The 17,221-nt window shown below is 37.3% G+C and overlaps 2 protein-coding genes across 2 annotated transcripts in view; both read left to right on the plus strand.

Annotated features, from left to right (window-relative positions):
- The first annotated feature begins 2,045 nt into the window (after positions 1–2,045).
- Positions 2,046–9,616, plus strand: LOC127432527 (protein BTG3-like). Its single transcript, XM_051683729.1, has 5 exons — positions 2,046–2,160; positions 3,183–3,389; positions 3,517–3,654; positions 5,989–6,190; positions 7,994–9,616. The coding sequence occupies exons 2-5, from the start codon at positions 3,217–3,219 to the stop codon at positions 8,168–8,170; spliced, it is 690 nt and encodes a 229-aa protein (XP_051539689.1). The 5' UTR covers positions 2,046–2,160; positions 3,183–3,216; the 3' UTR covers positions 8,171–9,616.
- A 2,255-nt stretch (positions 9,617–11,871) lies between these two features.
- LOC127432503 (clathrin heavy chain 1-like) overlaps positions 11,872–17,221 on the plus strand; it is a 51,689-nt gene continuing 46,339 nt past the window's right edge. The window contains exon 1 of the mRNA XM_051683648.1: positions 11,872–12,162. Coding sequence (XP_051539608.1) covers positions 12,121–12,162 — 42 coding nt within the window. The 5' untranslated portion in view covers positions 11,872–12,120. The remainder of the gene's footprint in view (positions 12,163–17,221) is intronic.

Below are 17,221 nucleotides of genomic sequence, written 5' to 3' on the forward strand. Positions count from 1 at the left end.
ATGAACACAAAGAACGTGTAGATTCATTCACAGAACTGTCTCAAAGGTGTGATCTTCCACAAAACAAATTCCAGCTGATATAAAACCGTTCAGATTCCTCGGACAGACAAATTAATGTTCAGTGAGCCAGCTATTATGAGTTCAACGGATGACGTAATCATTCCAATGTCCCGTAAAAATACTCAACAAAACAAACTCCAGCCAGCAGGAGGAATAAGCACAAAGAACGAACAGATTAATCCACAGCTGTTCCAAAGGAGTGTTATTCAATAGAACAAGCTCCAGCCGCTAGGCGGAACCAATATAAAAAGAAACAAAACCGGCATCCCGGATCCCCAGATGGTCGAGTCAATTCACTCGGAGGCCGCATAAAAGTACATACCATGACTTACACAATCTGTCAAATTTATAAAAGACATCCTTTGTGTGAGCATGTAGATAATTTGCAGTCATCTGTAGTGTCCACTCTCAAACTGGCTGGGAACTTCAATGCAAAAGTAATCTTTCGTCAATGCAAAAATTTCTTTAAGGAAAAGTGTTATTCATAAAACAAACTCCAGCCGCTCGGCAGAGCCAACGCAAAAAGAAAAAAGAAACCAAAATGATGCCCAGCTTCCTCAAAAGCCAAAGTACAGCGAGTCGACCCACTCACATGAGAAACACCCAATGGTTTACTCACCCATTGATTTAATAAAAGACATTGCCTGATTGGGACATGTAAATACTTTGCGACCATCCTTCATTTCTATTCTCAGTTTGGCCAGAAACATCAGAGCAAAAGTGATCTTTCGCTGATGTAAGAGTTTCTTACATTCCTTGAACCGATCGCATTTCTCTCTTGTCAAACTCGCAAAGTCCGGGAGCAAGAAAATATTATGGTTCTTCCAAGAAAGCTTCCCTTTGCTCCTCGCCTGGTGCAACACAAGATCTTTATCGGATGATCTCAGAAATCTGGCCAGAATCGATCGGGGCCTATCTCCCTCAGCAGATCTGTGAGCTGGGACTCTGTGAGCTCGCTCAATTTCCAGCTTGTGGCCTGTTATGTTGAGCAGACTCGGGGAAAAACTAATCTAGGAATTTCACCATATCTCTGCCCTCCTCATGCTCAGGAATTCCAACAATTCGAACGTTATTCCTGCGGCTTCTATTCTCAAGATCTTCAAGCTTTTCAAGGAGATGTTCCAAATCAGCTTTGGTCACGGGCGGATTAGCGGTTAATTCTCTCTCCGAAGATTCCAGACAATCGATTCGTGTGTGTGTGTGTGTGTGTGTGTGTGTGTGTGTGTGTGTGTGTGTGTGTGTGTGTAAAAAACAACAGTGGCATTATGTAAACAAACTGGCATTTAAAGGGTTAAAATCCTGAAAATGAATTAATATTTGGTAGTTATGATCAGGATTGATGTTGGTTAAAAAATCTAAGTCAGTGAAAGTGGAAAATAATATTAATATATAATATTTTTATGGCAGTTTTTTGATGCAGACATTTTTGTCCTCTAAGGTACTGTTTTGTTTTTTTATCTGACACTGCACAAAAAAATAATAATGCATCAAAATCAATGTTGTTGCTAATCATTGACATCCCAGACTGTGATAATCCACGCCAAAAAATAAAAAAATAAAAAAATAAAAATCCCCTTAGCATTTAGTATATGGAAAATAATTCATTCATTCATTTTTTTTTTTTTTTTTTTTTGCATAAAAAGCATCAGTGGCATTAAACAAACTGGCATTTAAAGGGTGAATATTTGGTAGTTATGATCAGGACTGATGTTGGTTAAAAAAATTTACTCATTGAAAGTGGAAAATAATATTAATATATAATAGTATTATGGCAGTTTTTTGACGTGACATTTTTGTCCTCTAAGGACCTCTGAGTAACTTTTTTTAAATTGGAACAAGTGTTAAAAAAAGAAGAAGAAAAAGTGCAGAATGTAAAGCACTTTCAACCAACATCCATTTATTTGCCAACTGCATGAATCTTTCGCTACATGACTCGCAAGAATCGACTCCTGAATCATTTCCTCTGAGCATGCGCAAAGGACAAAGTGACGTCACCTGGGAGTCGCACTGAACTGTGCTGGATCTGTGCTGGAACTGTCTCGTGACGTGCGCAAGCCAGGCAGGCAGGAGTTGACCACATGTGGATGAAAGGAAAACACGGTCAGTATCTCTTAGTGTATGGTTGTTGTGGGATCTTTTACGATTAAAGTATGTTGTACAAGCTCCAAATATCAAATCAATGTGATTTGGAACGAAGGTTTTATTAAAGGAAACGGTTAGAAAATGGAATCGAGGCCACGTTAACTTCGGCTAGCCTACAGTTAGCTAGTTTCAGTGTTTATTAATTAATGTGAAATGTTTGTAGTATTCTGTACATTTTTTTAATTTGGAATTATACGTATTGAGACTAGTTTTAAAATGTGACATTTAGGGCCTAATTAAGTTCGCTGTTAGCTCTATTTCAGCGTATTTTTGGACAACTGTGTGATTCCTGTATGACAAACTGACCCAAAAATGTTATTGAGAGACATAGTTAAAATTGATTTCTTTTAGTTTACAGGGACTAACTAAACAGATGAAGGGTATTCCTATTTTCTGAAAATAAATTAGCCAATTTTATCCCTTATTTGGTCGGTTCAATAAAAACGCAGAAATTCAAAATAGTACAATCTTTTTAAATATGTAATGTACTTGAGAAAACTGACACTGATGCCGTTAAAGCTCATAGATTGTAAACCATTACTTTCATTGTTTTGTTTTTCAAACGGTAGTGATGTATTTAGCGCGCCATTCTGCTGTTCAGTCCCGCCGTCTGATCGCCCAGCTTTGTGTTAATCACTTGCTTCAGTGCACACTAGGTTTAGTATCCATACCCAGTCAGGATATTAGTAGCTTGTGTTTTTAGCTCATGTGTAGATTTATGTTGGTGAGATATATTTTTGTTTTAAATATAATTGTTTTGATTTTGTTGTAATGTGTCCTTATTTGACAGTTTTTGCATTACTCTTCTGCATCTCAAAATGGGAGCAGAAACAATGTTTTATTCCCTCATTTGTATTGTTTATAGGGCATTTTTATTGGGAGAAACATTTTTGTCATATATTGATATTAGAAAGTGTAAGCATAAGTTTTACTTGGTTACAGAATGTTATAATTAAATGTCACTGGATTTACTTTCACAGACGTTGGACCAGGATTTCAGCTCAACAGCTAACAATGAAGAAAGAAATAGCGGCAGTGGTATTTTTCCTGAAGCGGTTGATAAAGAAGGCTGAGAAGTTGGACGCAGAAAAAGTGGATCGGTTTGTGGAGCGGTTAACGGTGGCACTACAGGAAAAGTACAAGGGTCACTGGTATCCAGACAACCCCAGCAAGGGCCAAGCATTCAGGTACAACTGTCTGATAAGCAGCACTGGGCTATACATTGATATCCTAATTACACATTCTATGTTCTTTATGTATATGATTAGATTTATGATTCACATTGTTAAAATGTGCTAATCTTGTCTTATGCAGGTGTATCAGAGTTAACCGGTTTCATAAAGAGGATGCAGAATTGCTAAGAGCTTGTGTTGAGAGTGGAGTGCAGTACAAAGACCTCGGTCTGCCTAAAGAGCTCACCCTTTGGGTTGACCCTGGAGAGGTGTGCTGTAGGTGAGTTTGGACTGAGTCTATGCTATATATGAGTCTATGACATAGACTCTTCTTTTTTTCCAGATTTATTAAATGATTCAAAAATACATTACAAATGCAGTTCTCACTAAACAATTACTTGAATACACCTCTTCTATTACAAACATGTTTTCAAAGTCTCATTAAATGTTGAAATTTCTTGAAAAAATAAATGTTGGCATGGTATTGCAGAATAATAATAATAATAATAAAAAAAAGCAATTTATTATTTTTTTTTTTTTTTAAACACGATTAATATTTGAAAAACTTTTGTCCATCAAATCAGTCATGTAGGTTGCATTTTGCTGTCATATGATCAAAAAAACATAAAACAGAGAGGACCCCTTTAGACCCTCTTGACTTTGTGTGAAGTTAAAAAAGAAATCATAATTTTGGCATAAAATTACATCAGAAGTTTTGACATATTTATAAAAAGGCACATTTTGTTCAGGTTGGTGTAACCCTGAGAAAACGTCTTGATACTTGATATACAGTATATACAATCACCGGCCACTTTATTAGGTACACCTGTACATCTACAGTTGAAGTCAGAAGTTTACATACACTTAGGTTGACGTCATTAAAACTCATTTTTTAACCACTCCACAGATTTCATATTAGCAAACTATAGTTTTGGCATGTCATTTAGTACATCTACTTTGTGCATGACACAAATAATTTTTCCAACAATTGTTTACAGACAGATTTTCACTTTTAATTAAATATATCACAATTCCAGTGGGTCAGAAGTTTACATACACTAAGTTAACTGTGCCTTTAAGCAGCTTGGAAATTTCCTGAAAATGATGTCAAGCCTTTAGGCAATTAACCAATTAGTGTCAGATAGGCTAATTGGAGTCAATTGGAGGTGTACCTGTGGATGTATTTTAAGGCCTACCTTCAAACTCAGTGCCTCTTTGCTTGACATCATGGGAAAATCAAAAGAAATCAGCCAAGACCTCAGAAAAAAAAATTGTGGACCTCCACAAGTCCTTGGGAGTAATTTCCAAACACCTGAAGGTACCACGTTCATCTGTACAAACAATAATACACAAGAATTAACACCATGGGACCACACAGCCATCATACCACTCACGAAGGAGACGCACTCTGTCTCCTAGAGATGAATGTAGTTTGGTGCGAAAAGTGCAAATCAATCCCAGAACAACAGAAAAGGACCTTGTGAAGATGCTGGAGGAAACAGGTAGACAAGTATCTATATCCACAGTAAAACAAGTCCTATATCGACATAACCTGAAGGCTGCTCAGTAAGGAACCCACTGCTCAAAAACCACCATAAAAAGCCAGACTACAGTTTGCAAGTGCACATGGGGACAAAGATATTACTTTTTGGAGAATTGTTCTCTGGTCGGATGAAACAAACCTTTTACTGTTTGGCCATAATGATCATGGTTTTGTTTGGAGGAAAAAGGGTGAGGCTTGCAAGCCGAAGAACACCACCCCAACCGTGAAGCATGGGGGTGGCAGCATCATGTTGTGGGGGTGCTTTGCTGCAGGAGGGACTGGTGCACTAAACAAAATAGCTGGCATCATGAGGAAGGAAAATTATGTGGATATATTGAAGCAACATCTCAAGACATCAGCCAGGAAGTTAAAGCTCAGTTGCAAATAGGTCTACCAAATGAACAATGACCCCAAATACCAACAAAGTGTATTTAAACTTCTGACCCTCCTGGGAATGTGATGAAAGAAACAATATATATATTTATTGTAGAAAATTCTATAAATGTTTTTTATACATTGACTCGAAGATTACATTTCTATGAACTTGACACATATTAAACTAGATTTTTAAACAAATTCTTGCTTTTATAACTTAGGAAAACCATATTTTTCAGTAAAAAGTATTTCTATTTATTTACTAGGAACCGGTTTCATTTTTATAGCAATACCAGAACAGAATGACTTTCAAGACTCTCTAACGTGCGTTCTTTCACCGAAATAGATGGAAGACAGACTAAGAATACTCTTGATAGTGTTTCCTTCACTACTATTTAGCGCCACCACTGCTGAATCTACAGCATGACTAGTGTAGTCCAATTCCCAAACAAATTAATCTTGTGAGTCAATTCTTTTTAAATAAGCCAGATTCACTTAATGAAACACAAGTAATTTATTCCCATCAAATCTAAGATCATATTTCATTTCTTATTTCCAAAAATGTCTTCCTCAAAATAACCTAAAGAATCTATGAGGAATCGCAATAGGGACCAGAATTCCTTACAATTTACATCACTATTATTTACATGTGTATGGTCCTGTGCTGATTTCCCTTCTTCTGAAATGGCTGCACAGGTATGGTGAGAAGAACCATGGCTTTACTGTGGCCAGTTTCTCAAGTGATGACGATGATGATAAAGAGGATGTGACTAAGAAAGTGACAAGTGCTGTGGAGAGGGTCACATCGGATTACCACTCTGGATCCTCCTCGGATGAGGACACCAGCTTTAGAGAGCCTCAGTTCACCCCATCATTCTATAACCACCCCCCATACCAGGTACTAAAAATATCATAAAAAATGTTGTTTAGCATCAGCTGTTACCTATAGGTTTAAATAACTACAGTGCTATGAAAAAGTATTTGCCCCCATCCTGATTTCTTCTGTTTTTGTGTATATCTCATATTAAATTTTTTCAAAAATTCAAACAAAATCTAACAGAAAACAAAGGCAATCTGAGTAAACACAAAATACAGTTTTTAAATGATGTTATTTATTGAAGCAAAAAAAGTTATCCAACACCAACTAGGCCTGTGTGAAAAAGTATTTGCCCACATAGTTACTAAATCCCAAAATCTATGAAACTGCATTCATAATGGTGTTCAGCTGGATTAGACACACCCGGCCTGATTACTGCCAGCCCTGTTCAATCAAACCAACACCTAAATAGAACTTTCTCAGCAGCATGAATTTGGCTAAAATGTCTCACCCAGTTGCACACTATGCCACGGTCAAAATAAATTTCAGAAATGATGAGGAAAAAGGTGATTGAAATGCATCAGTCTGGGAAGGGTTAAAAAGCTATTTCAAAGACTTTGGGACTTCAAAGAACCACACTGAGAGCCATTATCTCCAAATGGAGAAAACTTTGCACAGTAGTGAACCTTACCAGAAGTGGTCGACCTTCTAAAATTCCTCAAAGAGCACAGCGACGACTCATCCAGGAAGTCTCAATAAAGCCAAGGACAACTTCCAAGGAACTGCAGGCCTCTTTCGCATTAATAAACTGTTCGTGACTCCACTATCAGAAAGACACTGGACAAAAATGCCATCCATGGAAGAGTGGTGAGGCAAAACCACTGCTAACCCAGAAGAACATTAAAGGCTTGTCTGAATTTGGCCAAAACACACCTTGATGATCCTCAAACCTTTTGGGTGAATGTTCTGTGGACTGATGAATCGAAAGTGGAACTGTTTGGAAGACAGGGGTCCTGTTACATCTGGTGCAATTCAAACACAGAATTAGAACCACATATAGAACATCATACCTACGGTCAAGCATGGTGGTGGTAGTGTGATGGTGTGGGGATGCTTTGCTGCTTCAGCACCAGGGCGACTTGCAATAATTGAGGGAAACATGAATTCTGCTCTCTACTAGAAAATCCTAAAGGAGAACATCCGATCATCACTTCGTGAGTTGAAGCTCAAGTGCAACTGGATTATACAGCAAGACAATGATCCAAAGCATAGGAGTAAGTCCACCTCTGAATGGCTCAAAAGAAGCAAAATTAAAGTTTTGGAGTGGCCTAGTCAAAGTCCTGACTTGAACCCAATTGAGATGCTTTGGCAGGACATTAAACAGGCATTTCATGCTCAAAAACCCTCCAATGTGGCTGAACTAAAGCAGTTCTGCAAAGATGAGTGGGCCAAAATTCCACCACAGCGTTGTGAAAGACTGATCTCCAGTTATTGGAAGCGTTTTGTTGCAGTTTTTGCTGCTAAAGAGGCACAACCAGCAATTAAGTTTAAGGGGGTAGTTAGTGGGTGATATAGGTGTTGGATAACTTTTTTGCTTCAATAAAAAAATATATATATTTGAATACTGTATTTTGTGTTTACTCAGGTTGCCTTTGTTTTATGTTATATCTTGTTTGAAGATCTAAAACAATTTAGTATGAAAAATACACAAAAATAGAAGAAATCAGGAAGGGGGCAAATAATTTTTCTACTAAAAAAGGTAAAAAGTTCAGATTCAGCTGAGAATTTTTTGGCCGGCTAAAACCTCTGGGGCAGATTAACTTGTGCTGAACCTTTTCAAGCAGTGGTTCTAACTATTTTTGCCTTTCTATTTTCTTTGTACAGCTTATGTATCCCAGTGCCCCAGTGTGGCAGCCTGTACCAAGGAGGAAATTCAGCCCAGGAAAAGGGCACTACCTTCCAAGGCCACACTACATGATTCGCCCACCTTGTAGACCCAACCATTCATTTAAGCCACACAGCTGGGTCCAGCATGTATACCACAGCAAGCATGGATACTAGTAAAGCACCCTTACTGAACACACCAGCTTCAGTGACCACTGCAACTGTTAGTTTATTGGTGTTAGTGTGAGGGTTGTTCAATTGAAAAGTGTTTTTTTTTTTTAAGTTACAACTAAGATGACTGACCAAATTTTTTATAATGTATTTTTGTAGTTCTATTGTCACTCTTTTGACTTGACTTGTCTACTTTTTTAAAGAAAGATAACATTAACTGTTTGCACTTTAGATTATTTGTAATAGAGCGTGTGTAAGGTAAATTCGTACATTTTGGATTAGGTCATTTTCATGCATTTAAATTTTTATGGTAATGGTAATATTTGCTGTATTTGTATTTATGTTAAATGGGATTATTGTAATTTGATAACACTTTACGTAATGTTTTTGTGATAGTTTCAGTGACCAAATGTTTTATTTATTCACAGTAAGTTATTATGTATTGCATAGACCACTTAAATTATGGATAACATTAAAAACATTTTTCAACATTAAAAAATTTGGAACTTTTAATTTTTTGATGCTGTAATTTTGTTAAGAAACCACTAGGTGGCATCATGACGTAATATTTAATTACAGTATAATTGCACACTTTGAATTGGGAGCATGAAATATTTGACTTGTTTACTAGACAGTACATGACTGGCAAAATTGGAGAAAACTTAGTGCATTGAAGTTTTTTTTTAGGTTTTTTTTTTTTATTTGCCCATTCTCTCAAGGAATCCTGCTATGCTATTTTGAAATGTATAATGTTTGTGAAAATGCACTAGTGGCACTGATTTTTTCCTCTAAGTTCAACAAGTTCAGTATGTTGGCCACACCTTCCTCAACTCTGAGCACAGCAAACTGTTCTCAAACTCTAACCAAGTTTAAGAAGAAATGACTCCACTTCATGACTATAATTACAGACAGAGGCATTGCTTAAGAATTCACTTCACTTTTCCCACACCCTTTTCTGTTGGCTTATACTATTGTGTGTGGATCCACAGTCTTCCTTGTACTTGCAAGAAGGTTGCTGATATATAGTGTACTGGTCAATGCCAATAGTACCTTAAGTCCAAATGTCACCAAAACAAACAGAATAACATGTGTTTCCATCATTGCAATTGTTATATTTTGTAATATATTAAAAAGTAATGATAGCTGTGTAGGTCCATACATGCAAGTGAATGGTGACCAAAACTTTGAAGCTCCAAAAAAGCACATAAAGGCAGCATAAAAATGCTACTACTCCTGTAGTTTAATCTGTGTCTTAAGAAGTGGGTACTGCCTTAATGTGCTTTTTGGAGCTTTAAAATGTTGGTACCCATTCACTTGTTTTGTATGGACTTACAGAGCTGAGAAATTCTTCTAAAAGTCTTTGTGTTCTCCAGAATAAAGAAAGTCATACACATCAGGGATGGCATGAGGGGTGAAAATTATGAGAGAACTTTAGTATGTCATCACTGTTTTTTTTATTTTATATATATATATATATATATACACACAGGTGCATCTCAATAAATTAGAATTTATTAGTGAATTGGTGGGTTTTTGTTAAATGTGAGCCAAAATCATCACAATTAAAAGAACCAAAGACTTAAACTACTTCAGTCTGTGTGCATTGAATTTATTTAATACACGAGTTTCACAATTTGAGTTGAATTACTGAAATAAATGAACTTTTCCACGACATTCTAATTTATTGAGATGCACCTGTATATATAGTTCTGAGTTCTCCCACACTTTTCATTAAACTATTCCCTTCTCTTCTAATTAATTTTAATTTATTTGTCTTTTTTATATAACAAAATCTCTTTGAGGCATGTCACCTCATTCTATTGAGTGAAGTCTGCTCTCCATAGACAATCAGAATTTTCAACATTAGTCAGTTTGTTAATTCAGACAGTTTCATAAATAAGGGCTGGCTCCATTGAAGCCTTGAAATGTACAGTACTTCCTGTACACACAACTGTGGAACTTGCTGTTAGGTTTGTTGAGGAAAAGGCCTATCTGGAAGAGGTGGAGACTCTGACATGGTGGTGTCAGGACGGACAGGACATATATTTACTAAACGCAAGCAATACCAAAGAGTTGAAAGTGGACTTTGGAAGAAAATGGGGAAGTAACAAGAACTCCCTCATAATCAATGTGACTCCTGACTGAGAGAAAGAACTACATGAAACCTGGATAACATATGAGTATGTGTAAACGGTGTGGATGCATAACAGCTTGATCGGGAAGTGGCAGTGCATTTATTACCTCAGGCACCTGGGGAAATCCAGGACAGCCCTCCAAATAATGAAATCCTTTGTACAGATGCACTGTTGAAGACCATATAGTTCTCATATACACATATATGGTAGCAATTTTTATTTTAAGTTAGATCAGAGCACTACACAATAGACACACATAATTTGCACTATGTACTGTTTTATATATTTGTTCATTTTGTATGCTCCCTTTACACATATATCTATTTGTATATGCATCTACTACCTCTTTTTTATTTGTTTTCATGCACAATCAAGAGGGCTTTTAAAAAAAAAAAAAAAAAAAAAAAATCTGAAAAAGAAAATCACTGCCACTTTACCAGATGCGTGCAACAAATACTAATTAAAACCTTATGCTAAACTTAAAGGTACTGTTCACTCACAAATGAAAATTCTCTCATCAGTCGTACCCTCATGCCATCAGAGATGTGTATGACTTTCTTCAGCAGAACACATTTGAAGATTTGTAGAGGAATATCTCAGCTCTGTAGGTCCATTCATTGCAAGTGAATGGTGGTCAGAACTGTTAAGTTAACATAAGGCAGCATAAACGTAATCCATACGACTCCAGTGGTTTAATCCATATCTTTAGAAGCTAATTTATAGGTGTGAGTGAGAAACAGATAAATATTTAAGTATTTTTACTCTAAATCTCCACTTTCACTTTCACATTCTTCTTCTTTTGTTTGTTTGGCGATTCTTATTCTTCGTGCATATCGCCACCTACTGGTCGGGGCTGGTCAAAGGCGAAGATTTATAATGAAAAAGGACTTATATACTGATCTTTTTCTCACTTACACCTATCATATTGCTTCTGATGCTATGGATTTAACCGCTGGAGTTGTACGGATTACTTTTATGCTGCCTTTATGTGCTTTTTGGAGCTTCAAGGTTCTGGCCACCATTCTCTTGCAGCTGAAATAGTCTTTTAAAAATCTTCATTGTGTTCTACAGAAGAAAGTCATACACATCTGGGATGGCATGAGGATGAGAAAACGGTGTGACAATTTTCATTTTTGAGCGAACTATTCCTTTAAATGAATCAGGTAAACTCAAATATACTTATGTCACTCGCCAGCCACACTAACACTAATATTCCATATCTCTGCATAAAAAATAGGGAAACTTCACTGCAAATAAAACGTAACATAAGAAATAACATCGGAACTGACGTCAATTCACGAGGACGAATGATGTGGCAAAAATCAAAGGGCGAATCGCAAAGAACTAGTACCTTCGTATTTCCATCGCGCGCAGCCTTTACGTTCAAACTTACCTCATTAAACCCTCTAATGTTAAAAAATATATATTGTTTTTACACCGTAAACATATTTATAAATGAATTTTACCCCCGAATGGCGACATTTTAATGTTATAAGAAAATGCAACTCCCTCTTCCCCACAGCGCTCATATCCCTCCGCCTCCACTGAGGTCTACGGCTGTTTCCGGTGCGATTCTCCACCGGACGGGTTCCGCCGCCATTGCAGGTTGCTAGTGTACCTCGCAGCGGCGATTGACATTCTGGAGTTGAAGCGCCTCATTTACATTCAGCGGGCGACTAGAGTAACCCAACACATTCCCGGCTCATCTTCCCCACCCAAAAAACAAACAAAAGAGCACCTCCATTCATCCCCGGCTCTGGAGTAGTTTAGATTAGGTTAGGTAGAAATAATAGCAGGAATTAGAGAGGAACCACCATCATCATGGCTCAAATCCTGCCCATCAGATTCCAGGAGCACCTGCAGGTAAGGACTTAAAACATCGCCAGATAATTGACTGATTGGGGTTATATTGTAAACACTGGGGTTATTTTGAATAGTCCGTTGTAGTAAACCTACTCACGGATGAATTTGACTTCCCATCAGCTGCTGTAGTAGTAGCAGCAGCAGCAGGGGAGTTAGCTTAGCTTCAATCGGTTTAAACAAGCTGAATAATAAAAATCCTGACTGTGTCTCAAAACCTAGCGAGTTGCCAATACTGACAACATTTTTGTGCGCTCTATTCGTTCATTCTGTTCTTGAGTAAGGGGGTTTGGTTAAGTTAGCTGGTTGTAAATGGAGTGCTGTATTGAAACTGTAAGCTAGCTTGGAATGGGTGTATGGCTTGAAAATTCAAGTAGCTAAACTGAAATTATATGGACAAGGTTTATAGTCGCAGTGGTTATCTAACACCAGCCAGCTGGTTTGCCGTCTTGTTTTGTCAATAAATACATAAATAAAAATCAAGCACAGAGGAAAACTTTGAAAGAAGAGACGCGTATTTTGTATGAATTGCTGTATGAAACAGAAGGAATTAATTTTGATTTATTCCAAGTAATGTAACAAGACCGGTTTTGAATGAGACGTCGAGATTACCTGCTAAAGGTAGCAGGTGTAAACGCCCCGCCTATTAATCGCCGTGTGCGGCACCTTTTTGGAAGTGTCACATTATGCTTGTGCAATTCCTTATTATTTGCTCTTAACTGATGCATTGCTTTGCAACTCTACACATCATTCTGGGATATATATTTTTACATTGAGTCGTTCTGTTTGGGCCACAATAGCATAATGCAATCACATATACTACAGTGGGGGCAGAAACTGTATATCAATGTATGAAGTGCAGTATCTGTGTCCTTGACACAGGACATTTTAGCCTTCATGACAAACAGTCCTGCAGCTGGCTCTATTAGCTATTGTTAAACATCATATTTACGCAGAGCCTGGTCTGCAAATGGTCTGTGCTTTTTATTTGTCATGCTTTTTCATCTGTCCTTTTATTCTGATCGGTCAGTATTGCCGTATTATTATCAGCGGCATGCATCATGAGTTAATGCAAGTGATAGTCATGTGTTTGTTATATGCTGTAGAAGTTGGCCATGTTTTGTGATTGAAAGGCAGAGAAGTTTGACCCCTTTGGTGGTTTTTTCACCACTTTTCAAGTGAATTGCCAGCTATTGGTCAGGGTACATTTGGGAGTCGATGACATAATGCTGTAAATGGTACGTGGATGTGCTTTTATGAAGCCCCACTCATGTTGTTGATGGCAGCAGGAATTTTTTATGGTTTGTGACTGAAACATCTCACACATACAGAGATCTCACAGTCTCAGGCAAATGGGTAGTGTAAAGATGGGTATGTTTTTAGAACTGGGGTCTAGACACCAAAACTTAACCATAGATTGAACATGCATGGATTATGGTTTGGGTTTCCACCTCACATTTTTATATGTCAAATATTCTTACCCTTACCACTTCAAGTCAGTTGAAAAATAGCTTGGTTCAATACAGTTGCTTTGCTTAAGCATTGCGAGCTGTAAAAACCAGGCCATGTTTCAAGAAGGCCGTGCATGTCCACTTTATTCTAATAAGGTATGTGCAAATCTACCAATTTTTGTAATTAAAGAAACATATCATGTTCAATCTAAGTTAAACTCAATTGGCAGCATTTGCGGCATAAGGCTGATTTACACAAACATTAATTTTGACTCATCCGTCCTTTAAAAAAAGCAAAAATCAAGATTCCAGTGAGGCACTTACAATGGAAGTAAATGGGGCCAATTTTTTGAGAGTTTAAAGGCAGAAATGTGAGGCTTATAATTGTGTATATATATATATAAGCACTTAAATTTTTCTGTTAAATCTCATGAATTATTTGATCTGTGAAGTTGTTTAAATCATAATTTTTACAGTCCTTTTAGGATTTGTTGACATTACATCGTTACGTCAAGTTGTAAAATTGGATATAACTACACAGAAATGTTAGTAAGGGATTTTATCACACTAAAGTCATGTTAACACGCATATTGTTTACGTCTTGTGGCTATACTTTTGAAACGGATTGGCCCCATTCAGTTCCATTGTAAGTGCCTCACTGTAACCCAGATTTTTGCTTTTTTTTTTTTTTTTTAAAGGAGGAACGAGTCAGAATAAATTTGTGGTAATCAATATTATGCCACAAATGCTGTTGATTGAGCTTAACTTGTATTGAACCCGGAATAGAACTAGTCGGTCGGTTGTTTGAACGACTAGTTGGTGTTAAGGGTAATCATGCATAATTAGGCTCCGCTACATTCAAGTAACCTCGATCGGACGCTTTTCAGACAGGCATTTGGATGCTAAAGGCCAGAGTATACTTCGGGTGTGCGTGTTGCGGATTGCTCCACGCACAGTATGTGTGACGCAAATCGCGTCATCAGCATAGCCGCGTGGCTTGACCGCCTATATTTTCTTGACTCGCACACATGGTCCTCGGCTGTGCACGTTGAATGTGTTCCTATTAGTTCATGGTAGAGCTGTGTATCACCAACAAAGTTATGATATGATACGCATCACGATACAGAGGCCACGATACGATACGTATCACGATGTATGTTGTTTAGGAACTGAATTTCTCCTGAGCGTACTTCTGTGTTAAAACATTTGTTTATAGTAAACTTTCATTTGCTCCAACCAAAACTCAAAAGGTCCATAAAGGTAAGAAAAGCAAAATAAATAATTATGTTACTGAAAAGTAGGGCTGCAACTAATGATTATTTTGATAATCGACTAATCTAACGATTATTAGAATGATTATTTGACTATTCGGGCGATTATTGCAACAATTAATCATTAGTTCTAAACCGACTATTCAACTTGTGCCCTTACTTAAAAGGTTGTATTAAATGTGCTTAATAACAATAAAGAGGACAAAATCATCTTTTAAAAATATCTCTAAATGACATTCACTGAATTACAGGAAAAAAATTCTTTTTGTTATGTTTAATTCAGTAAAAATATCACTACAAAAAAATCCTATTGTTATCAAGTGTTTTTGTCTTGTTTTCCATTTAAAATTGGAACTCCAGCCAGGTCTCCTAAGCAACCAAATTGGCCTGGTTGCTAGGGAGGGTAGATTCACATGGGGTAACCTCCTCGTGGTCGCTATAATGTGGTTCGTTCTCGGTGGGGCGCCTGGTGAATCGAGCGTGGTTGCCGCGGTGGCAACGCACTCAACAAGCCACGTGATAAGATGCGCGGGTTGACGGAGGCAACTGAGATTTGTCCTCCTCCACCACCCGGACTGAGGCGAATCACTACGCAACCACGAGGACTAAAAAAAGCACATTGGGAATTGGGCATTCCAAATTGGGAGGGAAAAATATATATATATATATATATGCCAAAACAAATAAAAAAATATTTTTTTTGCAGTGTCTAATGAGGCGAAGACTACCCCTCTCACCTTTCTGTTCACTTCAGTCCAATTTTAACTCACAAAAAAACAAACTCTCTCTTATTAATAAAGCTGCGTATTGCCAGTTTTCTTCACGATAAGAAATGCACAGTGACACATATATTCTGATTCAATAAGTTGCCATCGTGTTATAATCTAGCTGCATTAAGCGCGCGCACTCGAGGGATGAGCGTCTCCGCGACAGTTTCAATCTCTCCCCCTTAGATCGGGACACTTAGCGCAACTCATAGAAGAGGCGCTGACCGCACAGAGAAATGCCAGTTTCCTTATTATTTTAACTGTAATAAAGCTATAACGCATTAAATAGAACTGCATTAAAGATGTAACGCCGGGGTGTTTCCTTTAAAGACGCTCGACACGCAAGTTTTGCTTAAGCTGAGCGGCAGCTCCGGCTCTGCTTATTCCACAACAAGAGTGCTTCAGTATTTACTTATTTTGTATTTTTGCATTATAATTCCCTCATACTTTGTGATCTACATCACCTGAAGCTGTTTGGAAAGTTTAGAGTGCATCTGGACTGTGAGATGTGTTTTCTTCCTTTCCTCAGTCAGGCACGAGCTGCAGTGCTGCTCTTGTGTGCAATCGTTAGAGTTTCATATGATCTTATGTTATGTTAAGATCAAACGACTCTTTGACAACGTAAATTTTGGTCGAATTTTTTTTTATTGTCGATAACGTCGACTAAATGTTTCAACCCTACAGAAAAGTAAATTACTTTCATTGGCCCTTTCTTCTTTATGCTTTCAAAGTGTTTTGTGTTACCCTTCCCTTACTATAGATTAAAATATTCTGGTTTAAAATCAAATCCTGTTTTTAAAGTGTGCAACAGGTAAGTCAAGGCCTCTAGGATTAAACAACATAACACAAGTCAAACACAACTACACACTGTCCTTGTATTCAAATGAAGATTTGTATAATAATCATTACAGGAAATTGTAATTAACTTTAATAGAACCCATTTTATTACCCTTTTTGTAGAACACATTCATAAATACACAGGTCACAGATGGCAGTGCAAAATATGCTGTGCAAATTTAAAAAGTAAAAAGACATGCAATTTTAATTTCTTCATATAGTTTGTCTAACTCACCCTCACATTTGATATCCATGATGTCTCCACTGCATATCTTTTTCTACACCCATTCATTTACTGTACAGTATACAGTATAGGCTATTCACAACTCTGAACGTGTCTTTGTGTCTAAACAATGGCATCTCTTGTCAAATGTAAACCTTGTTTAGACTTGGTATTAACATCCATCACGGGATATCCGATCAGTGGATAGCACTAAACACAGGTGCAAACAGGTCCAAAATGAACAGGTCGGTGAGAAAATGAGCTTAATTACCTTATAAAAAGTACTGGTTAATTTCATACCCTGTTTGAGAGTAAAAGAAGCGCATATGGTCAGCTTTATGTACTGGTAGATAGAGGTTCGTCCTGTTACACACTACGCAATACTTTCATTTTGAAGTATTTGGATATTGAGCAAGTGTTGTCTGCCGGGTACAGGGGAAAAAGCCAAAATGCACATATATTTCAGTTTCAAGTTTTGGCTGTGGTAGTAAGAGTCTCATCTAATTTAAATGC

This window comes from Myxocyprinus asiaticus, chromosome 42, assembly GCF_019703515.2.
Source record: "Myxocyprinus asiaticus isolate MX2 ecotype Aquarium Trade chromosome 42, UBuf_Myxa_2, whole genome shotgun sequence".
Lineage (NCBI taxonomy): Eukaryota > Metazoa > Chordata > Actinopteri > Cypriniformes > Catostomidae > Myxocyprinus > Myxocyprinus asiaticus.